The following is a 26,368-nucleotide window of genomic DNA, read 5'->3' on the forward strand; positions in this document are numbered from 1 at the left end:
AGTTGCTTGTAGTAATCTCTCATGATCCTTTGTATTTCTGCAGTGTCAGTTGTTACTTCACCTTTTTCATTTCTATTTCTGTTGATTTGAGTCTCCTTCCTTTTTTCCTTGATGAGTCTGGCTAATGGTTTATCAATTTTGTTTATCTTCTCTAAGAACCAGCTTTTAGTTTTATTGATCTTTGCTATTGTTTCCTTCATTTCTTTTTCATTTATTTCTAATCTGATCTTTATGATTTCTCTCCTTCTGCTAACTTTGGTTTTTTGTTCTTCTTTCTCTAATTCTATAGGTGTAAGGTTAGTTTGTTTGAGATTTTTCTTGTTTCCTGAGGTAGGACTGTATTGCTATAAACTTCCCTCTTAGAACTGATTTTGCTGCATCCCATAGGTTTTGGGTCGTTGTGTTTTCATTGTCATTTGTTTCTAGGTACTTTTTGATTTCCTCTTTGATTTCTTCAGTGATCTATTGGTTACTTAGTAGCATATTATTTAGCCTCCATGTGTTTGTATTTTTTACAGTTTTTTCCTGTAATTGATATCTAGTCTCATAGCATTGTGGTTGGAAAAGATACTTGATATGATTTCAATTTTCTTAAGTTTACCAAGGCTTGATTTATGACCCAAGATATGGTCTATCCTGGAGAATGTTCCATGAGCACTTGAGAAGAAAGTGTATTTTGCTGTTTTTGGATGGAATGTCCTATAAATATCAATTAAATCCATCTGGTTTAATGTGTCGTTTAAAGCTTGTGTTTCCTTATTTATTTTCATTTGGATGATCTGTCCATTGGTGAAAGTGGGGTGTTAAAGTCCCCTCCTATGATTGTGTTACTGTTGATTTCCCTATGGCTGTTAGCATTTGCCTTATGTATTGAGGTGCTCCTATGTTGGGTGAATAAATATTTACAATTGTTATATCTTCTTCGTGGATTGATCGTTATGTAGTGTCCCTCTTTATCTCCTGTAATAGTCTTTCTTTTAAAGTCTATTTTGTCTGATATGAGAACTGCTACTCCAGCTTTCTTTTGATTTCCATTTGCACAGAGTATCTTTTTCCATCCTCTCACTTTCAGTCTGTATGTGTCCCTAGGTCTGAAGTGGGTCTCTTGTAGACAGCATATGTATGGGTCTTGTTCTTGTATCCATTCAGCCAGTCTATGTCTTTTGGTTGGAGCATTTAATCCATTTACATTTAAGGTAATTATCTATATGTATGTTCCTATTACCATTTTCTTAATTGTTTTGGGTTTGTTTTTGTAGGTCTTTTCCTTCTCTTGTGTTTCCTGCCTAGAGAAGTTCCTTTAGCATTTGTTGTAAAGCTGGTTTGGTGGTGCTGAGTTCTCTTAGCTTTTGCTTATCTGTAAAGGTTTTAATTTCTCTGTCATATATGAATGAGATCCTTGCTGGGCAGAGTAATCTTGGTTGTAGGTTTTTCCCTTTCATCACTTTAAATATGTCCTGCCACTCCCTTTTGGCTTTCAGAGTTTCTGCTGAAAAATCAGCTGTTAATGTTATGGGGATTCCCTTGTATGTTATTTGTTGCTTTTCCCTTGCTGCTTTTAATATTTTTTCTTTGTATTTAATTTTTGATAGTTTGATTAATATGTGTCTTGGCATGTTTCTCTTTGGGTTTATCCTGTATGGTACTCTCTGTGCTTCCTGGACTTGAATCACTATTTGCTTTCCCATGTTAGGGAAGTTTTCAACTATAATCTCTTCAAGTATTTTCTCAGACCCTTTCTTTTTCTCTTCTTCTTCTGGGACTCCTATAATTCGAATGTTGGTGTGTTTAATGTTGTCCCAGAGGTCTCTGAGACTGTCCTCTTTTCATTCTTTTTTCTTTTTTCTGCTCCCTGGCAGTATTTCCACCATTTTACCTTCCAGCTCACTTATCCGTTCTTCTGCCTCAGTTATTCTGCTATTGATTCCTTGTAGAGTATTTTTAATTTCAGTAATTGTGTTGTTCATCACTGTTTGTTTGCTCTTTAGTTCTTCTAGATTCTTGTTATTTGTTTCTTGTATTTTCTCCATTCTGCTCCAAGATTTTGGATCATCTTTACTATCATTAGTCTGAATTCTTTTTCAGGTAGCTTGCCTATTTCATCTTCATTTATTTGGTCTTGTAGGTTTTTACCTTGCTCCTTGGTCTGTAACATATTTTTTTGTCGTTTCTTTTTTTTTTTTGATGGGTGGTGCTGTATTCCTGTCTTCCTGGTTGTTTGGCCTGAGACATCCAGCACTGGAGTTTGCAGGCAGTTGGACAGGGCCGGGTCCTGGTGCTGAGATGAGGACCTCCAGGAGGCCTCACTCCAATTGATATTTCCTGGGGTCTGAGGTTCTCTGTTAGCCCAGTGGTTTGGACTCGGAGCTCCCACCACATGAGCTCGGGCCCAACCTCCAGCCTGGGAACCAAGATCCTGCAATTTTCGTGGCACAATTAAAAAAAAAAAACAGAAAGAAAGAAAAAAAGGAGCAGTACAATATCAAAGAATAAAAAACAAAATAAAATTAGAAAGATAAAAAACATATTAGGAAAAATAAAACTATAATTGAAACAACTGCAACAAGGTAAAATGAAACCACACACAGAAAAAAGAAGAAAAAAAGGGGGGGAACAAGCCAAAAGGAGAGAAAAATAACGAAGTATAAAGAATAAAATAAAATTAGAAAAACAAAAGATTTGGAAAAATAAAAATATAAAAGAATCAACAACAATGAATCAACACGGTGAAACAGAACCCCAATCTAAAAGAGGAAAAAAAATAACTCTTGGCTCTGGGGGTGGCGTTTAGGTGGCGGTGGAACTTAGGCAGGGGCGGGGTTTAGGGTGGGGCGGGACCTAGGCGGGTTGGGGGTTGATGTTCAAGCGTGGGGCAGGGCCTCTGCTTAGGACCTGCCAGAAGGGGAGCGGCAGCACGTGGAAAGGAAGGTCTCTGGAGCTGGGGTTCCAGGAGTTTGGAGGTGGGGCCCTGAGTGAGGGTGTGTGGGTGGGGATTAGGCCCAGCACGGTTGGAGGGGGTCTCCGAGTGTAGAGGTGAGGCCCTGGGTGGAGGTGTAGGGGCGGGGCTTGGGCTCTGCGCCACAGGAGGGAGGCTCCGAGAGCAGAGGATTGGGCCTGGGAGCCCAACAGGCTTCCGGATGGACAGGGTGAGCACTGGCCGCGTTCCTTTCCGTTCCTTCGTGCCCCTTCCCCACTGTCTCCCCAAAGGTCTCCCCCGTCCCCACTGGACCCCTAACCGTGGATGGGTCCCACTGGGTGTAGGAACTCCTCCCCTTCCCCAGCCGCCCCTCAGCAGTGCTGTCCCAGAGGTCCGGCCTTTACTTTTGCTCCCCCTTCCCTCCCTCCCACTCCCTCAGGACCCATGTGGCTGGAGGGGGCCTTGGTGGGCAGAGGATCAGGCCCGGGATCTCAGCAGGTTCCCAGGGGCCCAAGTGGGCAGGGGAAACCTGGCCACGCTCCCTTTTGATCCTCTGCCCTCCCAATGGTTCCCCAATTTCCCCCTTCGGGCGTGGGATCCCTTCCCCTCCCCCAGCCACCCCTCAGGGGCTCCAGTCCCGTCCCACCTCCACTTCTCCTCCTCCTTCACTCCCCCCACACCCCACATCCTACCCAGTTGTTAGAGGTTCCTCCCGTCCCCTTAGGTGTCCGTGGTCCCCCACCGGTGCCTGGTAGGTGCCCAAGTTGTGAGGAGATGCAAATTCCACGTCCTCCTAGTATGCCATCTTGACCATATTAAATTTTTTAAGGGATGTTTTTTTGGTTTTTTTTTTTTGGCTGCGTTGGGTTTTCGTTGCTGTGTGCAGGCTTTTCTCTAGTTGTGGCAAGCAGGGGCTACTCTTCATTGTGGTGCACAGCCTTCTCATTGCTGTGGCTTCTCTTGTTGCAGAGCACAGGCTCTAGGCACAAGGGCTTCAGCAGTTGTGGAACGTGGGCTCAGTAGTTGTGGCTCGCGGGCCCTAGAACGCAGGTTCAGTAGTTGTGGTGCACGGGCTTAGTTGCTCCATGGCATGTGGGATCTTCCCGGACCAGGGCTCGAACCCGTGTTCCCTGCATTGGCAGGTGTATTCTCAATCACTGCGCCACCAGGGAAGTCCCGACCATGTTAAATTTTTATGAACAACAACTACGTTTCAGAACAACAACAATATGGTGGAAGAGGGGCACTGTTTGCATTTTTACAATTTTACATGAAATTTCTTTCATGTCTGGCTTGAGACAAGTGTACTGGATTCTCACACCTGCTTCTGCCCTCAATCTGCTGTGATGTCACACATCCTGGAGCCCCCCGGAAACCCCACTGTGCGTTTCTGAGGGACCAAGAGTGAAATAAGCTGGCAGCACCCGGCACCACCCACTCCACCCAGCCTTCACAGGAACCCGACCTGCCCATTATCACTGGGTGGGTCAGGTGCCCGGTGGCATTCTTCCCGGATAAGCACCTAACCTTCAGCTCTACTCCACCAGTCCACAGCAAGTCATTATAGACCTCTCCTTCAAGAAAACAAAGTAAAACTCCTATTCACCTTTCCCCTCCTACTTAACCCTTTATCTGTTTCTTGTTTCTTTCCATCTATTCCTTCTCTTTCTCACTTTTATCTCCCTATCCTCTTTAAGAAGCCAAATTATGAAATTTAAGTCCATTTTAAGAATTTATATTTTGTGTGTCCTATAGGACGCTGTTGATCTTCCACTGAAGAACCTGGTTACTTCATTCTGACTTGTATTTGCCACAGTGGCTGACGGGCCCTCTGACTGAGCTGTCAACCTCTTCCGGGAAAGGACCCTGTTTCAGCCCTCACTCACGCCACATTTATTTAACAAGCACTCACAGAACATCTACAATATACTAGATGATGGACACACACAGACCACGCCTCCCACTCCCACCTCCAGGACATAGCCCCTGAAGGAGAAAAACATGCAAACAGGCAGTTCCAGCACAGAGGGTAAACTCCACGCAGACAGGATTCTGTACAAGACCTGCGGGCACCCGCTGCGTGGAGGGGTCAGAAGAGGCTGTCCTTTGAAGCAGGTTTTCTTTTAAGTTTTTTAATTGAGATATGATTCACATGCCGCAAAACCCACCCCCGTAAAAGTGTACGATTCGGGAGCTTTTGTATATTGACAGCTGTGCAACCCTTACCACTATCTAATTCCAGAACCTTTTCATCACCCCAAAGAAACCCCATGCCCATCAGCAGTCCCTCCCCATCCCCCCCTCTGCCCAGCCCCAGTAATCTGCTCTTTGCCTCTAGATTTGCCTATTCTGGACATTTCAGATAACCAGAATCATATTATATGTGGCCTTTTGTGTCTGATTCCTTTCACTTGACATGATGCTATCAGGGTTCGTCCATGTTGTAGTGGTATCAGTATCTCATTTGTTTTTATGTCTGAATAGTGTTCCACTATATGGAGAAACATTTTGTTCATCCATTCATCATCTGACCTATGGATGAGGTTTTGAAGAATGAGTGTAAGAGGTGACTATCATGGGGAATGGCATTCTAAGCAGAGGGCAAGATGTGCTTTTCAAAAAAAAAAAAAAAACAGAGCAACAAGGCAATTCAGTGTGTTTTTGAGGAAAGTGCATGCCTGCTTCAGCAGGACTGCAGTGCAGGGCTGGGTGGGAAAGTGGCAGGAGATAAGGTGAGGCAGTTACCCCGGAAGACTCCCCACTGCAACCAGCTCAGCTGACGGCTTCCCCTCCCTCTCCATATGTTTTTAGAGCCACTGTTTCTAGGTTTTCTCTTATTTCAAGTAGCAGTTGCTGTAATTACATATGTGATCATCTTCATCAGATAACCTTACCTCCAAGCCACAGAAAGTCATTCACTGCGCGAAGCAGGTCCACGGACATATGGTAATGGACCAGGGAGTCCTGCAGCATCCCGGCCTGCAGGCACAAATCCCCCACATGCTTCCGCATGCGCCCTTGGCACCGCTTCTTGTAATGTCTATAAAGTAAAATGCACAGAAATGTATCATTGCTAATGCCCGACTTCTGCCCCAAAAGCACACTGGCTAAGCACTTTTCAATTCCCTCGCTACAAAAAAATTGCTAAGAAGGCAACCTTAGGCTCCACAATTGAAAGCCAGCCACCATCATTGCCAGTTTATGAGCAAAGTTATTTTTTAAACCTAATAGGATACACGGATTTCACATGGATAATATTAGAGCAGCCTTTCTCTTTTCAAATTTTCCAATCACAACATTAGCACAAGAAAGTTTATGTTTCAGCTTTTTAAAAAAATCAATTATCTTCCACTTTCTTAACCTCAAACCTATTATTATTTTATAAAGAGAGCTATGCTGCGTATTATAAGCCAACTGTTTGGCTTTTGCAAACAAGACTTTTATCGTCACTATTTCAGAGCAAGCTTTAATGATACTCTGAGAGGTGGGGCCTGGGACCCTCACTAACAGCTCTTTAAATATTGGCAAGGATGTGCTATTAAATAATGCAAAAGCTTCTAACTCTGTATCAACTCAGAAACCAAAGAAACTATACCAAAATCCTGCTTTATCATTTTTAAATATTCCTATTCTTTTGAATATTAAATTTCTTAAAAGATAAGATTTTTCAAGAAAAACAGCAGCTGTATTAAATTTCCTCTAACCAAGAAAGCAATCTTATCAGGAAAGAAAACCCCTATGCTAATCCAAAAGATGTGAAGTTTCTAGCTAAATGAATGTACAGATCTCAATACAAACTTAAATCCCATCAGATCTAACTCTGGAATGTAGCTTTTCTGTTCCAAATGTTCACTGAACTAAGACCATCACATAACACAGAGAAGGAGAGAAGAGGAAAGTCGGCTTGTCCTCTATCTGTTTTCTTCCCAGCCACAAGGCACTGCTAGGATGGCCCCCGCCAACAAGCCCTCCCCGTAAGAAAATACTGCATCTAAACTGCCCCGCCATCCCCAAGCACACCCTGCCATCTCTCCCCCACTGGTCACCTCAACAGCCCTCTAATGGTCTTCTAATGACCCGCCCACCCTGTACCACCCTCCCCTTCATCCCTGCTACACACACACACACACACACACACACACACACACACACACTCTCTCTCTCCCTCTCTCTCTCTCTCTCTCTCTCTCTCTCTCTCACACACACACACACACACAGCCAGAGTGGCCTTCCCAAAGCACAAATCTGATTAGGTCACTCCCTCACTTCAAAGCCTTCAAAGTTTCCCCAGTACAGTTCTAGCCCCACCCCCCCGCACTGCCCCCTGCGTTCCCCTGCCTTACCACAGTACCAAGGCCCCCAGTGACCGCAGGGGCCACCTGACCCTTCGGTCTAGCTACTTCCCACCCACCTTAGGGCTCATTTCAACTCAGTTTCTCATGGAAGCCTTCCCTGCCTCCAACCTCTGCACCTGTGGGCCTCTCCCTCCCAAAGGTGGGCAGTGCTTGGCCTGCTTTCTTGCCGTGTCCTCCTGCTCTAACCAGAAAAGAATTCAGCGTCCAAATGCACATTTTCTTCCTCCATGACCACGACTGTGGACTTTTAATACGTGGCTCAGTTTACAAATACCACCATGATGTTGACTCAATAGATTTTGAATTAGACTTTTTTTCAGTAGACTCTACTCCTATCCTGTTAGACTAAAATTTGCTTTAAAGCATCCTGTCTTAACTCTCCAAAAAAAGTAAATTATTACATCTTCGTATGAACTTACAAAGGTGCACATCTACTGTAGCAAAATATAGCCCAGAACATTTTCAAAAATAAAAAGTGCAACCACTGTGATCAGAAACAGTTGGTTTTGAAAATACAGGATTTTTACAAAAAGCAGGCAGCTAAATATGCTCATAGTTTTTCATATTAAGGTCACACGATTCAACAAACAATATAAAATATTCGAAATTATATAAAAATAGAAGGAACCCTAATACTTGGGAGGAAATCTCCAAAATACCATACAAACAAAATTCTATCACAGATTTATATAAAGTATTTAACTCTCGAAGTACTATATGTCCCAAGACTGGGTCATCTCAAGATTATGAGCAATTCTGTTCCAATCCTTTGAAAACACAGTAAGAAACAGATAAAGGAATTAAGTCAATTCGATTTGTAGTTAGCTAAACTACAAAATACTTTAAACTAAAATATTTTAAGCCAATTTTGGAATTTAGAATATAAGCTTTCTCATCAAAATTCTTTTTCCAAAAAGACATGGATCCTTCTTTCACGGATCATTTGAAAATGGTAATGTCACGTTTTTTAAGTCTCTCTAAAAGTTCAGAGTTCTTATATATACATTATTAGAATAGTCACATTGTGTGACCATTGAATATGTTTATGGATAAGGAAAAAAAACATACGAGCAAACAGTATAACAAAGAAAAATACAACATGAAGCCACAGTGGCAAATAAATGTAACATTAACACAAAATGTAAATATTCAAAATATGCCATAATTTGTTGTAAATTTCAAAACTAATGGTGAATTTCAAAGCCATGAGCAATAGAACTTAGCCAAAAATGTGAATATGCTCTAAATACTTCAAAGAGTTATTTCAGTATTCTTACAAGTTATAACCACTGGGTTAAAGGAACTGGAAATAAGGATTGATAAAAAAATTAAAAACCCGATAACCCCTAAGTCATAATGGCCTCAAATCAATCATACCTAAATCACAGGCAAAGACCTGCAGCCTCCCCAGATAAAGGGAAAGGCATCCTTTCTAGAAGCTGTGCAAAAACACCTAACACACAGCCGCAAGCACTGTCACAGAAGGCGTTCACACTGCACTTTACACTAAGGACAATTCAACTACAGATATACGCTGTATTATTCTCATGACTTATGATCAGATAAAAGAAGAAAATGTTTCATATGTGTGCAATTTGGGTACTATTTATGTGGCTTGTGGGAAAAAAGGGCTTGGTATATTCTAATCCAAAAACCAATTTACATGCAAAGAATGTGTATATTCAAATCCAAAGGAAAACCAGAGCTGCTCAACAACAGTTTGCAATTAAAAGCCAAAGGAACTTGGATAAAGGTAATCTCTCTTTTTTTTTCTTTTTGGTATTATATAGTTTTAAAGGTATTTGCATAATTAAGTGATAGCTACAGCCCATGATTTTGCACTAGCATTTTATGGACTGAGGAAACCTAGATTACGTGCATCGTGCATAAACGCTGACAGGCGTCCCTTTGGTGGAGCTGAAGTTCCAAAGTAGACAACTTTATATTATAAGACAGCTCTGAATAGAAAATAAGAAATGCAATGTTCTGTACTCAATTTCAGATGGTATATGGGCCATTAACTGATTCTGCACCTTGTCTTATGAAATCTTCCAATAAATCATCAATGTCGATTTCCTCCATCTGAACTGTTTTATGCTAACGTTGGATATTTAACCTTCACTCCATAGAGAAAGCCCAGGCCTACCCTGCAGCATAGTTACATTCTGCTGAGGAAAGCAGATCAAGGGAGGGCTGGACAGTTTCCATTACAAGTTCGGAAGTTTCTAAGTCTGATGTTGCACCTGTGCGTCATTTGCAAGCATGTCATCATTGGAGTGAAATGAAGACCTTCAACACGGGGATGTAAAGCACGCTGATGCTTCCTAACCATCAGACAAGTCTGAGCTTCATGACATAGACCTGCAGCACTTAAGTCAGAGACTTTTTCTGAAAGACTCCAAAACTGATCCACTTTACCATTCCAGATGTAACAGGGAGGTAACAGAATTAGTAGTGAGAACACATCCTTGAAAGCCTGACGGGGCCATGCTTGAATCCTGCTACAGCATTTGCTAGCCCGGTGATGCTGGGCTAATGACTTAACCTCTCTGAGAAGGCTTCCCATCTGGAAAAGGGGGCTGCTACCACCCACCTCAGATGGCATCGATGTGGCATGAATGAAATATGTAGGTGGGGAGGCTGACAGGTGCCTGATACAGAGCCTTTCTAGTTTCCCTCCCCCACCCTTCTCCCCTTATAAACTTGCATATTCCCCCTAATAAGTATCAAGCCCCTGGGATAGACTGTCCTATTTTTTGTATCCACCAGTGTAGTGCCTTACCCTTAGAAGGATCAAAAAAGAGCTGCTTCCTGCATAGTAACTATCAATGTTCTTAAGAGATTTGGATTTTTTTAAGTCTATTTTGAGGGGAAAGACTATTCCAGAACTATCCAACAGTCCTTCCACACGTCAGCCCCTCCTCCCAATGCTCATCCCCTCCGCCCTCAGATCCCCTGTCTGATCTGCCTTGTGTCCGTGGGGAAGATAGTCCACTGGACCGCAGGGCTCCACACCATCCCAGGCCTTCCTCCCTCCCTCAAAGAAGACCCCATCTTCTCCCCACTCCCACGCCACTTCAACTCCAGCTTCTGAGTCTAGGGAGCCATGGGAAAGGCCCTGCACCCAGGGCACAGCCCAGCCATCACAGGATCCCACCCTGTGTTTTCCAACCCAGATGGCCTCAACTTCTTGCACTTGCTACACTTACTTCTGTTTTGTCCCCCCGCCCCAGAATGAGATGGACCCTTGCAGAAAGTCTGGCCTATTTCGATGAAAGATGAAGGGTCCACATTTGGACCAGAGCATTAAAGGAGAAACAAGGCCTCCTGGCCAGCACGGTAGTGTGGCAAAACCCTTCCCCAGGGGTGAGATGAACCTGGGGGAAGAACGCGAGGTCCTAGGTCAGCCAAAGCATCTCCCTTCACAGCTGACCTTGGGCGATGGAGTTGCAAACTAATGACATGCCCATCAGTGGCAGACATTAGCCTCAACAAATAAAGAATCAGCTATTTCTTGCCAACATGGGTTAAAAGTAAAGGCTGGTGCAGGTAGGGCCTATACATCTGCTAAGGTAAACCACAGACCTGGCTCTGAACGCTTATTGGCTAAAGCAGAGAGGAAGCCGTGGTCACTTAGAGAGGCCCTTGTGTCCACCAGATCCAAACGAACCAGCTATCTAGGAGAAGGACATATTTTTCTGATACCGAGAAAACCTGCCCTCAGAAAGGGGGCAAAAGACTGGCATGGATTTTAGACTAGCCTCTGCCCCTTTATGACGAAAAGTTGCTCAGACAAAGTAAAGTAAATGGCATGGTCAAGGTGAAAGCAAAAGTAAATCTGGTGTCCGCTCCTCCAACAGCGTCCCTCCACGGCCAGCAGACCCCCAAGCCGGTCACCTCTTCACCGGTGACCCACTGGCCAGTAAGCACCACCATGCACATCGCCAGCGACAGCCAAGAACCGCAGGCCTAATGCGTTCATTTAAAAGCCAGAATCAAGCAAGGTGCGGCAGACTTTGACTTCCAAGTTAAAATATCCCGTGAAAACCCCTCGGCCGGCAGCCGCTTAAATCAATTAGCAACTCACTTCCTCAAAACAAACAAACAAAAATTAATAAGGGCTCATTTGTCACCAAATATAAGGAAGACCAAACAGGTTCCCCAAAGCAAGTGTTTGAATAGCTATCAAACACCAGTGGGTTATGTGCTAAAAAAAGCGAAAATTCGAAAAAATTAGAAAATAAAATGATGACCAGGATAATACATGGATCAAAGCAGCAGTTAAGTTTTTGTTTTTTAAAGCGATGAAGGCGGTAAGAAGGCAGCACAGAGGCAAATCTAGCTATTTTCAATGTAATGTGTTCAGAGCCTACCTTTTCAGACCCAATAACATACTCACAGGGCGGTATGAGAGAAAAAGAACAAAGGAAAAGAAAAGAAAGAGGAACAAGCAAAAATTAGAAACACACCAGAACAAAAATAACTTTGACAGCATGGTCAAGAATTGACGTGGGCTTTGATGAGGCCAGGGGCACACGTGGACGTTCAGTAAAGCCCACCCACACCTACGCCCCTGGGAAGGCTGGGGCCTCAGGTTGGCAGCACCTGCCGTGGAGCCTGTCAGCGCCTCCAACCAAACCTCCACCTACATCTAGACGTCTCCTTTCGAGCCACAAAATGCAATCTCACTTCAGGTTGGACACTTTTTATCAGCCCTACCAAGAGCCGCAGGAGAGTTAGGCTCTGTCCCTGCACCTAACTGTTGTTTTAAAAATTAGATAACTGAGACTAGTGAAAGCAACAAGGGATGAACAGTGACTGGAGTAGAATGTGTTTGAGTTGAGGTCACTGGCATCATTATCTCACTGAAGTGCACATGATGGCTGAGTGTTTACGGTACCGCGAGAACAGAATGGACCCACCAGGAGGGAGGTTTCATTCACTCTGCATAAACCCTTGGCAATAGGGTCAGCCACCATGCACCGAGCACAGTATCCTGAAACTAGCTATTCCTGCCCAATTGCGAGCACAGATTTCAAAAGGCAAAAACAAACTGGCATTCCCTGGTGGGTCTGCAACCTCAAAGCCAAGAAGCTGATGAGCAGAAATGTCACCAGTGCCTCGTCTGGCAAGGATAAGGCACTGGCCACGGGGTCAGGGCAGGGTTCCTGGCTTCAGCCACTCACCCACCAGTCTGTCCAGGGAGGGGCAGGCAGTCCCTGCCGATGCCGCAGGCACTGTGATGCTGTGTGCCCGTGAGGCCCCACCTTGTGAGGGATGATCACCACGGCATCCACCCCACCTGACGCCCGGGGCTCAGCAGGAGGCAACAGGTGCGGTGAGGAGCCGGCCGGGAGCGGGCCTGGTGCTGGCAGCTCTGCCCCTCCGCGGTGCCTGGGCTCCTAACCCTTGCCACCTCGGCTCCAAGGGGAGAAGGGGAGTGCTGGCATGTAGATCACAGGGTCATGCGAAAGCTAAGTACGGATCGTGGGTACGACATGCCTTGCCCTTTCCTTAGACCACGCAGACGTGTCTGGGTGAGGAAATGAAAATTCCTCCAGACCCTGCCAGGCACCACCTGCAGGAGTGGCTCGGGGACTCTGTGCCTCTCACTCGTAGGGCTGCCTGGACTTTTTCCCTCAATTCTGTGACATCTTCTCCTCTAACTTATCGACAACCAGAAAGTCGGGTCTGACCTTAGGTACATTCAGGAAACCCTGAGCACCTGCTCTGCAGCGGGCACTGCGGCACCCACACCATGTCCCCCATCCTCACCTGGGAGACCATCGTGCGACCTGTACAGAGCGGGGAGGACAGACTCAGGGCCCAGGGCCCAAGGCCAGGAGTGACACAGCTACCCGCGCTCTCCCCAGCAAAGGGGACCACATCTCGGCAAAGGCGTGCATCTCGTCCTCTCCTGCAGGAGGGACACCGCACTGGCCACACAGGGAAACTGAGCAGAGGGCAGAGAGGGGAAGCAGACGGCCCAGCAGAGCTCGTCTGCAATTCTGGTGACTTAATCACAGGGACAAAGTGAGGACTGAACTTTCCCTGCTCTGTCTGACACTCCCTGAGACACAGAAACCATGAACACACCTTCCTCTGCGTGGGGCGCTCTTTCGGAAGCCCCCATGGCATTTCTGATACCCTAAGCATAAGCAGGGGCTGCGGCGCTGCCGTGGCGTGGCCCTCTGGCAGGAGGAGGACCTGAGCCCTGCAGGCGCCCGGGGACTGGGAGGCAGGAGGCACGGCCCGACCCCCAGCTCAGCTAGCACCTCACTGGGCCGCCTCTCTGCATTCAGCACCTCATCTGCACATTGACGGGATGAGGCTGAATAACAGTCTTCACACTGTGCCGGAGGGCAGCGCCGTCCAACAGGAAGACAGTGTGAGCCACGTAAGTAAAGTCTCCTAGTTTGCACATTTTAAACAGTGAGAACCAAACACTCGCAGCAGATTTGAATAACGTGTTTTATTTAATCTAATACATGTAAAGTGTTATTTCAACATGTAATCAATAAAAAAGAAATACTGAGATAGTTTACATTCTTTTTCCTAGACTAGGTCTCAGCATCTGACGTGCATTTTACCTACAGCACGTCCCAGCTCAGACCAGCCTCCTCCACAGTCTCAGTGACAGTGGCTACCCTACTGGACAGCGCTCCGGGGGGCCCACCAGGGCTCCCAGCTGAAAAGGGGCAGTAAGTGTCCACACGAACCCTAAAAGGATTTCCCTGAACCAAAGGCTGTCCCATTTTTAAGTCTGAAAACCAGTGGACGGCACCCTTTTCCCCCCGCTCCCTTGCTTCTACGCTCCCGCTTGCTTCTCCCTCTCTGGAGGTCGGGAAGCAGCCCACGCCGAGGAGCCTGGGCTCCAGGGAGACTTACCTACTATCCGTGTCCAGTCCCACGAAGTCCTTCTTCTCGAATGGGACGCAGAGGAGCGGGATCTTGTCCCCGGACTTGTCCGTGGCCCTGTCCAGACGCTTGGACTCAAGCACAATGAACAGCGACTCGATGAAGTCCTCGATCCTCTTCTCCACCGTCCCGCAGTCCTCATAGCCGGGGTAGAAGGCCACGTCGGTGCGCGGCTGCTCGGCTATCTCCCCCTGCAGCCCGAAGACGAAGAGCCGCGAGTCGTAGAGCGTGGAGCCGTAGATCTCCTTCTGCACGTGGAACTTCTCGAAAGTCTGCGGCCAGTCCTTGGCCGAGAAGCAGTCTGTGATGGTGATGAGGCCCACGACCTTGCGGTGGGTCTGGAAGTCGCCCCACTCGTTGTTCTCGGGCGGGTAGTGGTGCCGATAGCGGATATAGAGCACGCGCTGCGAGTCGCGCACGCTGATCTGGCTCACGGACGAGATCCTCTTGTAGATCTTGAAGAAGTTCTCCTCCGAGACGATCCCCACGGGCTGGACCACCACGAGGAGAGTCTGGTGGTCCTCAGCACACTGCATGTAGTCAGGGACACTCATGGTGAAGACCCTGCCCAGAGAGAAAAAGAGGCTTTGAGGCGCACCGCACTCGGGGATGCGGAGATGCTGGCGTCCACCAGCTGGAAGGCAGGGTAAGCCCCAAGCAAAGCTGTGGGGAACAGTTCGTCCTCGGAGTTCTGCATATGGCTATCACAGCTCTTATCACAATCCCCTGCTCTTGGACCAGGCTTGGAGCTCCTGCAGAAAAGGGGCCATCTCTTGTTTTCTGTTTCCAACTCCTGGCCAGGAGCCAGGCACTGATGTGGAATCAGTGCTCAGAAAGCTGAATAAATGACTGAACAACGGAAGGAACTGCTTCCCCAGCCCCTCAGCAGAACAGAATGAAAAGAACCACAGTGGAATCAGATGGTCTGGACTTGAACTCCAGTCCACTTGAGCTCCTGAACTGAAAAATAATGGCGATAATAAAACTTGCTTGCTAAGAAGATATCTGGATTGAGGAAGGCTGCACATGCGAAGTGCCAGGCATACTGCCTGACGTAGAAGGAGAGGCTCTACACGGTTACTATCCCTCCTTTACGAACTGTGCTTCCTTGGGAGAGTTTTAATAACCTCTCTGAGTGAATTTTGTTAGATATAAAAAGAAAGCAACATCAACACTACTTCGATAAAAATTTAAAAAGAAAGAAAGAAAACAACATTACCTGATTCTCAGTACTGTTGAAGAATTCAATTAGATAACCCATAGGAAAGCATCTGGCCCGTAGGAGTTAATAAATGTTTGCTGAATGAATGAACAAACAAGCAAATGAATGCTGCCCCCTTCCACAGACCATCATAATGGCACTGCCCAGAAATGTGAAGCCCACGTTCCACCCCTGACTCTACACTAACAATGTCAGTGACCTGGGGCAGGCCTGTGTGCTTCTTTAAACCCCAGTTTTATCATGAATTAAAATGTGGATAATAACACAAACCTCAAAGGGTTAGTGAGTCAATATTCTGGTTTTAATATGGTACCATAACTTTGCAAGTACCATTAAGGGAAACTGGGCAAAGCGTCCATAAGTTCTCTCAATATTATCCCTTACAACTGCATGGGAATCTACATTACATCTCAAAATAAAAGGTCTAATTTTTTTAAAGGCTATTGAGATTAAATGAGCTCATTGTATCAAATAAGGAATACACCATACAAGTAGGGAAACACCTAGCCCGTGAGATACACTCAGTAAATCTTTCCACTGACCTCACTGGTCTCTCCTACTTCAGAGTACAGGGGTGGGTACTCACGGCCAGAGGCCGCTGTACTGTGCAGCTAACAGAGCTAATGGCCCCCACTTGCAAGAGCCCCTTCCATGGCCCTATATCTAATTTTGTATTTGTAATTGTGTTTTCTTTTTCTTGACTAGGAACACCAAATTGCATAGCCTTCGGTTCACCAGAACCTGACTACAGAGATCATGACAGCAGCCCTCCCAGATGAAACAATAAAAATAAAAGGCCATTTCCACTAGACCTCTGAGTAAGTCCAATGGCAGGGATTTCATCCTGGGCTGAGAGGAAGAGGACTGGGGAGGGAGGTGGGAGCAATTTGGGGCACGCAGATCCTGGGGCCACCTACCCCATGCTGGACTTCAGAGTCAACCCTCACCCTCCAGGAGCTTCACAACACACCTGGACAGAGCAGCAGGAAAAAGATTTTTTTTTTTTTTTTAAGAAAACTCTGACCCGCTAACTGGTCTTGTTTCTACCCAGGACACAAAAAGCTTATGTGTATATTATCTCATGAAAACCTCTAAATAATATCACCCCAACTTTACACATGAAGAAACTGAGGGAAAGAGAAGTCGGTCACATTGTGCAAGCTCACAGAGAGGCCACATCAGCTGCAGTATTGAAAGGCAGGCGCTCCCGCACCCCCCACCCCAGCCCCTGCCCCGGCACTCACACTGCGAAGTGTGATACACTGGCCCCCGGCCCCTCCCTGCAATAATTCTCTGCAGAGTCTTTTCTGCACCTCCTGGAAAGAACCAAAAGCACATCAACTTTCAACAAAGAGGGATGTCACCCCTTGGGGGACGTATCAAAATCTTAAGCATTGGGGTGGGTGGGGAGGGAGATTTGAGAGTTTTCTGTTTCTAAAAGGTGGCAAAGATATTGAAAAACCCTTATCTAGTCTAAGCCTTCATTGTGCAGAGAAGAAGACGGAGGCCCAGAGTAGATGAGGAAAGGCCCTTATAAACAAATTTTGCTTCAGTGCAGCACCGAGCAAGCCCTGGACACTGCTGAATGGGTGCAGGATCTGTGCGGCCCAGGAGAACAAGTGTTAGAAAAAAGAAAGAGAAAAATCGTACAAGGTCCTCTCTCTACAATACCGTACAATCACGTTTCATCAAGTTTTTCCATATTTGTGCATCCAAAATTAAGGTGCGCTAAATCAAGGTATAATAGGTCATAGAAATCAGGAAGTTTGAACCGTAATGGAAATTCCAACCTCTACTGTGTCTTTTCCCAATTCAAGCATGTGCTCAGTGGGCACTCCCTGCACCTGGCCCAGAGTTCTCCCAGACACAGATCTTTATTAACATGTCACACATCACACACAGGCCCACCAGAAGAAAAACACCTACAGATAAGATGGAACCAATGAAAGTGAAAGCGGCCAACCAGCATGTATCATTCGCAAAAAGGATGCTGCTCCCATCAGCAGTAGGCGGCGGAGAACTCACTGCAAGCACCACGTGCGTCGGGTTGGCTCCAGCACTGGCTGTCACTCTTTGTGACCATAAGTGAGTCACGTAGCTTCACTGAGGTTAGTTTTCTCTTTTGTGCAAGGCTATGGTTGAAACTAATGATATATAAAACCTCATCATTCACATCCCCAACATCTAGTGAGGACTTCCCACGTGCCAGGCTCTGTAGAGAGGAAAAGGTAGGGTCCCAGATATACCCATGGGTAGAAAAAGTTTATATCATAAAGATGTTCATTCTCCCCATTTTGATATATAGATTCAACACAATTCTGATTAGAATTACTATCAGATTTTTCATGGAATGTAACAAGTTAGTTTATGGTCAATAGCCAAGAAACTCCTGAGGAACGACCAATGGGGAAGGGCATTTGTCCCACCAGACATAACTGCTAATGGAACATAGGGTTTCTTTGTGGGGTGATGAAATGTTCTAAAATTGATTGTGGTGAGGGTTGTACAGCTCTGTGAATACATTAAAAACCACTGAACTGTATATTTAAATGATTGAACTGTATAGCATGTGAATTATATTTCAGTAAATCTGTAGGGAAAAAAAAACACCTATAGTCAGCACAGTATTGGCACAGGGATAGAGAGAAAAATGGAAATGTCATCAAGCCCAGAACCAGACCCACACATGCATGGCAATTTGAAATACAGCTGAGGCGCCACTCTAGGACAGTAGGAAAGGGCAGACTGTCCAACAGCAGTACTGGCACAATGGGTAATCCATGAGTAAGAAAAAGATGCATAACCCAATCAGAAAAGGGACAAACAGACATCTTTGAAGAGGAAACTCAAGTAGCCAAGACGTGTACAGTAAGATGCTGCACCTCAATGGCGATCAGGAGACAGCAAATTAAAACCACAGGAATAGACCATTTCATACCCACCAGATTGACCAAAAAAAAAAAATTATTGTGGTAACATATACATAACACAGAACTTACCTTTTTAAATGCAGAGTTCTATGGCATTAAGTACACTTACACTGCTGTGCAATCATCTCCAGAACTTTTTCACCTTCACCACTGAAGCTCTGTCCCCATGAAACACTAACTGCCCATCCCCCCACCCCTGGCACGCCCCCATCTACTTTCTGTCTCTAGGAATCTGACCACGCTAGACACGTCACATAAGTGGAATCATATGCTATTTGTCCTTTTGTGCTGGCTTATTTCACTTAGCAGAATGTCTTCAAGGTTCGTCCATGTTGTAGCATGTATCAGAATCTCCTTCTTGTTTAATGCTGAATAATATTTCATTGTATATATATATACCACATTTTATTTATTCATTCATTGAAGGTCATTTGGGTTGTTCCTAGCTTTGGCTACTATGAATAATACTATTATGAACATGGGTATAAAGATAAAATGTTTTAAGTATAAAAACACCACGTGTCTGCAAAGATGCAGACCAAAGGTAACTCTCCTGTTGGACAGGTGGCACGTATTCTGGCATGTGGCTGGCAGGTGCACAGAAGCAAGAACTGAAGAGAACGCAAATGTCCACCGTCAGGAGAATGGGTAACTAAACTGTGGTCGTTTAACACAATGAAATACTTTAGAACAGTGAAAATGAATGACCTAGAGAGACATTGCAGGAACAAAGATGAATCTCAAAAACATGATGGGCAAATAAAGCAAGTTGTGGATTGATACAAGCAGCACCATTCCATTCATGTAAAGTTCAAAAACAGGCAACACTTAAACAGTATCTTGTTTACACATATGGCAAAATTATAAAGAAAAAGTGAATTTGGATAGTGGTTACCTGGGTGGCAAAGAGGAATGCAGTTCGAAAGGGAAGCAGTGGGCTTCAGAAGCAGTAGTTATGTTCTGTCTCTTAAGCTAGATGGTAGATCCAGCGGTGCTTGTTTTGCCATTCTTTAAACTGTACATACATGTTAAACATTTAACATAAGAGTTAAAAAAGGAAGAAGGGGGACTTCCCTGGCGGTTAAGACTTCACCTTCCAATGCATGGGGTGCGGGTTCCATCCCTGGTCAGGGAGCTATGATCCCACATGCCTGGCAGCCAAGGAACGAAAACATAACACAGAAGCAATATTGTAACAAATTCAATAAAGACTTTAAAAGTGGTCCACATTGGGCTTCCCTGGTGGCGCAGTGGTTGAGAGTCCGCCTGCCGATGCAGGGGACATGGGTTCGTGCCCCGGTCCAGAAAGATCCCACATGCCGCGGAGCGGCTGGGCCCATGAGCCATGGCCGCTGGGCCTGGGCGTCCGGAGCCTGTGCTCTGCAACGGGAGAGGCCACAGCAGGGAGAGGCCTGCGTACCACAAAAAAAAAAAAAAAAAAAAAGGAAGAAGGTCGAACTTCAAAATTACGGTGCATTTTTCAGCAGGTTGGCTAGTTTCAGGGCCCGGCCCCCACCCTTCTCATCTATCAGGAGATTATGCTACTGCCCCTGCCAACACCCCTCTTCTATAAGCAAAAAAGTTGATGCACAAAAAAGGCAAGTGTGTTACAGGTGCACAGGTGGCCTGTGGGTCTGACACAGGTTGAGGACAGGAGGTGTTCAATTTCTCTACTCTGAAGTAAAATGAGAAAAATATGAACAATGTATATTAAGCTTCCCATAAAACTAAAGTAAGTTTAGTAAGTGCTTTATAAATATTAACTACTATTGTTATCATTTATTTTTAGGTTATGAACTGTCTCGTCTTTTGCTGTTAAAAGTCTTTTTTTTTTTTTTTTTTAATTGACTGCGCCCCACGGCTTGTAGGATCTTAGTTCCCTGACCAGGGACCGAACCCGGGCCACCGCAGTGAAAGCACAGAGTCCTAACCACTGGACTGCCAGGGAATTCCCAAACATTCTTGCTTTTATAAAACAATGGCGGGGCGGGGGAGATGGCGCTTGTTCTTCCATTATTCTATCTGGGCAAAAATAAAAATTGACAAGCCTATGATTGGCCCTCCAGCTTTTTAGCACTTACCAATCTATGAAATCTAAACAATGAAGTCACCCTGGACTAAAAGACCCCTCTGGGTCCCTTCCAGTTCCAACTAGGCCCTGAAAAGCAGACCAGCAATCAACTCCATGCCACAGCTCAGTAAACCTTACAACCTCAGGCAAGGGTTTTTCCCTGAGGCAGCTCAGTATTAGCAAACTTCTTGTTCACTTTTGCCCCAGATTCAAAATATGCAAGTACCACGGGGGGCAATTTGTCTCATATATAAGGTAGGAAAAGGGCTGCACTGGGCACTTTACAACTTATCATAGTTAGACTTCACAACAATCCTAAGAAACAAGCATTCCCATTTTCAACCTTACAGATGAGGAACCAGGCTCAGTCAGCTGCTCAAGGTCTCCTAATCTGTAAGGGGTAAACTGGAGCCAGGTTCCAGAGTCCATGCTTTTCCACTACTTTCTTCAAGGGAGAAAGAATCTGATGAAATAAGCCCTGGCACTGAGCCACCTCTGGTGTCTGAGACTAATCTAAGACAAAGATTAAAACATCAAGAATATATTTCTTCAACTTGGTAGTTCCTCAAAAAGTTAAACATAGAGTTACCACATAAACAGCCATTCTACTCCTAGGTATATACCAAAGAGATTTGAAAATACGTGTCCACACAAAAACTAGTATGCGAACATTCATAGCAGTATTATTCCTAAGAGCCAAAAAGTGGAAACAACGCAAGTGTCCATCACCTGATAAATGCATAAACAAAATGTGATCTATCCATAACAATAGAGTATTACTTAGCCATAAAAAGGAACAAAGTACTGACCCTACTACAACATGGGTGGACCGTGAAAACGTTATGCTAAATGAAAGAAGCCAGGCACAAAAGGCCACATACTGTATGATTCCATTTACATGAAGTGCCCCAAATATGCAACTCCTTAGAGACAGAAAGTAGATCTGTGGCTCCCCGGGCTGCAGGAGGGGAGACTGCCAACGGGTATGGAATTTCTTTTTGAAGTGAGGAAAATGTTCTGGAATAATAATGGTTGCACAACTGTGAATATACTAAAAACCACTGAAATGTACAATTTAAACGGGTGGACTTCATCGTATGTGAACATTATCTCAATAACGCTGTTATTTGATAAAATATTTCTTGACAACTATTTTTCCCTCTATACTATTGGACTGTCCCACAGTTTAAGAAAAACAAAACAAAAAACCTTGCCAGGACATCTTTAGGACTGCAATATTCCTGGTTCTCCAATATCATGCCTCTAGTGCTGCTATTTCGTGTTAAGGAATACTATCTGGGCTGGACTAGGAAACGACAATTAACTACGTCTTAAAAATCGCCAGTCGCGTTTAAACTGGGGCGGGGAGAGGATGGAGGATGTCACAGCCTCATACCCTCAACTCATCTTTAACTAAACCGAGCCCTGCTTTCAACACTGTAATCCCTCTCTCTATAAAAACACGTGAAATCCATAAGAACCCCATCCGAACACCAGAAAACTCCGTGTTAAAGGGCATTCACGTGGGGCAAATGAGCCGGGGGAGGAGACCAAGGCAGGCACTGTGCTCTCTCTTCCCGAGACTTGGCCGGGAGAAGCCGGACTTTGCAATTCGAGGAGCTCATCCCCGGGAATCAGCGCCTGCCGCCGCCGAGCGGGATCTGAGACACTTTGAAACCAAAAGAGGAGGAGGAGAAGGAAAAAGGAGAAGAGGGCCTCCCGGGACCGCGGGGTGGGGAAGGCGGCCGGGGGCGCGGGCTGCAGCGCCGCCCGGAGGCCGGCCCCAGCCGGGTCCCGAGACCCGCTGGCCCGGGGTCAAAGGGCCGAGCAGAGGGAGGCCGGGCGGAGGGGGCCCGCGGGCGAAAGAGGGGAAGGGGACGACAGCCGAGAGCTAAGGAGAGCCAGAGCCGGGCCCGAGAGGCGGCAGGTGCGGGCCGGGCCCTCGGCAGGTGCGGACGCGGCCGTGGACAGGTGTGGCCGGGCTCCGGTCAGGGTAACGGGGCTGGGGCAAGTGGCCCGAGCAGGTGTGGGCAGAGGCGAGCCCCTCGGCGGGACACACGCTGGCTGGCGCCCTCGAGCGCCGTGACACACGGACAGCCCTCCCGCAGCCGACCCGACACCCTGCCTGCCCGGGAGCCCCCCACCTTGCACTTACACAGCCGGACCCCCGGGCCCGGAGCCAACGGCCTGGCGGGCGGCAGGGCCGAGTAGCCTCTTCGGACGCTACCCCGGCTCAGAGCGGGAGCTTCCGACCAGCGGCTGAGCCGGCACTGCCCCTGCGCATGCGCAGGGCCCGTCCCGGGCCGGGGATCCGCTCCCGGTTTTGGAAGAGACGCCGGGGAAGCGAGGGAAGGAGGAGGGGGAGGAGAGGAGTGATGAAAAGTGGAGGGAGCTAGATGGTCGCAGGGAGGGACAGGGAGGAGGAAGGAGATGGAGGGACCCAGAGGGAGAAAAGGGGAAGGAGAGCCGCTGAGAAGGAAAGAAAAGCTTTGGCTCCTGGGGCCGCGCACCCCGAAGGAGATGCCACTCCTGCCTCCGCGCGCCTTTCCAAGCCCTCAAGGCGCGCAGCTCAAATTTCACCTCCGTGGTGCAGCCCTCCAGCCCAGGCCTTTGCAAAACCACTACGGGATCACACTCCTTGCCCTCGCGCCGAGCCGGGCTTCGTGTCGCGCAGCCGCAGGCGTTGTCGCCAGTGCTCTGAACTACCTTGGGGAGAGTATAAGTTCCCCTTTTACAGGCTGAGAAACTGAGGCCGCCTGTCTCCAGGGCATGCCTTATGTGCAAGGCCACAGGGGCTGGGCGGGGCCGGGAAGTAGAAGGTCAGAGCCTGAGCCCCAAGCAGACTGCCCGAGGGCTGGTGCTTGGTCCCCATTCCTCCTTGGAAACCCACTCCTGACTCTGGGGGTCCCGTCTAGGGCTCCGAATAGGCCCCCTGGTGTGGGACAGCTGTCCTTAGTTCCAGAGCCCAGCTTGCTAGGTAGGGGCAGAAGGGGTTATCCAGGTTAAAAATAAAGAAATAAAACTTAAAAAGGAATTCACATACATAGGTTGGAATGTGCATAGCATGTTTGAAAAATACACAAGTAATTGTCAACAGTGGCATCTCCAGAGAGGGTTGAGAGAACAGAGGATGAGGGAGACCTTCTTTCCCTTGTGTATTTTTGTGTTCTGTTTTAATTTTTTTACCATATGCATGTTATTTCTCTCTAAATAAGAAAAAAAAAGTGTAATGGTGGACAGGAATAGTTCGGCCAATACAGCAGCCATGGAAAAAACTGAGCCATCACTTTTACTTTACTCCAGCATTTATTGACTCTCTGCTCTGTGACCAGTGGTGTTTTATGACTTTACTATTTATATATTTTTTATAAAATAATAATACGCTATCCCTCATACCTGCCCTGGGCCAGTGGAAAAGCAAATGAGTTTTTATTGAATTGTTTTCCAAAGAGTAGGAATGAATTACAAACAGAACACATCTTCAGGGCAAAACAGGTGGAACGGATTTCCAGCACACAAGACAGCCAGGAAGGATTTTCAACACAGGTGCCCAGAGGCTAAGAGAGAACGCTTCCAGGACCCTACAAAAAGCCGCCCAAGGTGGCTTCTCCATGGCGCTGAGAGTACAGGTTGACAATTACAGAACACAGAAAACAGACATTAAAAGATGCCACCCTTTATGGAGGTCTAAGTGCCAGGAATAGAGCTCCCTGTTTAGCACACGATGTCTTCATAAGATCGATACAAGGTAGCTATTCTTAGCGCTGAGGTCCAGAAGGAACACTCCACTTGGCACACAAGTGGCTGGTGCTATTTAGGATTCAAATCCCAGGCTGTCTGACTGTGTCGCCTGCGCTCTTTCCATAGTCCTTTGTTCTCATTCTCTCTATAAATGGATAAGAGAAGCAATTTGGAAAGCAAGATTGAAAGCTGGCAAAAGGAAACATTGTTATTTTTGTACAATATTTCTGTTTACAATGTACTCACATTAATTTATTTTATTGTCCCAGCAAATCTGTGGGGGAGGGAGGGAGGAGACTACTCTGCATTCTGACCAATGAGAAAACTGAGGCTCAGAGAATGTAAAGGCTAGCCACAGCCCCCCAGCCATCAGAGGGAGGTGTCCAGACTTGTCCCAGGTATATCTTGCTTCTGGATTTATGTTGCTTACATAGTTTTAACGTTTCCTGAGCATCTCCTCTGAATGCTGAGAATTCAACGAATATACCAAACCTGCTCTCAAGGAGTTTTAGACACTTAAAGTTGGATTGGAAGGAACATCTAAAATCATCAAGTCCAACCTCACACCCACACCAGAACCCCTCTATAAAAAATCCTAACAGAGGTGGAAAGTTTCATACAATGATACAGAGCCCTGTTAGAAAGTTCTCTCATAAGGCAAATCTACTTCCCTGAAACATCCAATCATGCATGCAATCTCAAAGATGAAGACCAATGCCCAAAGAGGCTTGGTGGGGTTGAGAATTACCGCTGAAACCAGTCAAAAGTGCAGGTCAGAGCATAAACTCCATTACTCACTAACTATATAACTTAAATATCTTCACACATAAAATGGGAATAATCACTTCATAAGGTCACTCTCAGGATTAATAAAAGCAAGTATGAGAAACCACTTTGAGACAGAGTGGGATAGATCTAAGTTCCGTTTCAATTCTTTCAAGTGCTACTTGTATGGCCTTGGGATAGGGTGATCATATATCCTGATTTGCCTCGGACAATCCCAGTTTATGCCTGTTGTCCTGGCTAAAAGTGTTCTGGTTGGGTCATATGATCACCCCACTTTGGGCAAAGCCCATCACTTCTTAGGATTTCTGATCCACCAACAGTATTATAAAGGTTTCCTTACTCCTTTCCATGTTGTAGGGCTCTCTTCTACCATGCAGTCCACTTGGATACTTCTCCATAGGGCCATGTCTCACCCGGGCTTTCTAGTGCCCAAGCCAATAGGGAACAGATTTGCTTATTTATCACCATGAAGAGCCAGCCACTTGAGCAGGGCTTTCACATCTATTCCCTCAAAATAACAAAATCCTGGTAGCTACCATTTACCCAGCAGGTAAAGTACAATGTGCTTGGTACAAATTTCTCATATAATCTCACAATGGCCCTATAAGGTAGGTTGTTCTAATGGAGGGGACTAAGCAGTAACACTCCTTTTTTCTCTTCCTGAGTGTGGAGCAATTGAGAAATAAGACAAAAGAATCAGACAATGGATATTTACAAGTCAATTTTATTAACAATATGTCAGTTGAAGAGGGTGCTTTAGATCTGGAGCCAAAAGTTTGGTTTAGGTTTACTAAATCCTTCACCTTAGAATTAGCCAGCCTTGAGAACCCTCCTACATTGGTGGGAATGTAAGATGGTATAGCCACTGTGGAAAACAGTATGAGGGTTCCTCAGAAAACTAAAAATAGAATTACCATATGATCTAGCAATCCCACTCCTGAGCATATATCCAGACAAAACTATAATTCAAAAAGAGGGCTTCCCTAGTAGTGCAGTGGTTAAGATTACGCCTGCCGATGCAGGGGACATGGGTTCAAGCCCTGGTCCGGGAAGATCCCACATGCCACGGAGCAACTAAGCCCTTGCGCCACTGTAGTGGAATAACTGAGGACATGGAAAGGAGACGTGACCCATGAGCCGCATCCCCACCCCAGCAAACTGGGGGCTGGCGAATAAGCCGGAACTGCAAACAGTCCTGATTGCTTTAGCGCCCCACCCCACCCCCGGCAAACCGAGGCCCTGCGAATAAGCATTGAGTGCTTTGGGCACTGATCCATGAGATGTCCTCAGTATAATCAGAATGGTGGGAACGCAAGGCAATGTCCTTGTGCTGCTTTTGCGCTCAAGGACGAAGCACGGCATGTCTTCAAGAAAGCATATGTTGCTGCTTTGGCATTTTTGGAATGTTAAGAAAACAAGTCTTAAAAT

General features: G+C 46.2%; 1 protein-coding gene across 7 annotated transcripts in view; it reads right to left on the bottom strand.

Moving 5' to 3' along the window:
- The window catches only part of TRAPPC9 (trafficking protein particle complex subunit 9), a 539,837-nt gene that overhangs the window by 480,928 nt on the left and 32,541 nt on the right, over positions 1 to 26,368 (bottom strand). For 5 of the 7 annotated variants that reach the window (XM_060287242.2, XM_060287245.2, XM_060287244.2 and 2 more), the window contains 2 exons: positions 14,161 to 14,754; positions 5,812 to 5,957 (listed from right to left, as the gene is read on the bottom strand). In XM_060287242.2, the coding sequence (XP_060143225.1) occupies positions 5,812 to 5,957; positions 14,161 to 14,754 (740 nt within the window). Of the gene's footprint in view, positions 1 to 5,811; positions 5,958 to 14,160; positions 14,755 to 19,237; positions 19,256 to 22,568; positions 22,683 to 26,368 lie in introns of those variants that run through there. The other 2 variants (XM_030875890.3, XM_030875891.3) reach the window with 2 other exon arrangements.

Source organism: Globicephala melas, chromosome 17 (assembly GCF_963455315.2).
Source record: "Globicephala melas chromosome 17, mGloMel1.2, whole genome shotgun sequence".
In the NCBI taxonomy this organism is placed as follows: domain Eukaryota; kingdom Metazoa; phylum Chordata; class Mammalia; order Artiodactyla; family Delphinidae; genus Globicephala; species Globicephala melas.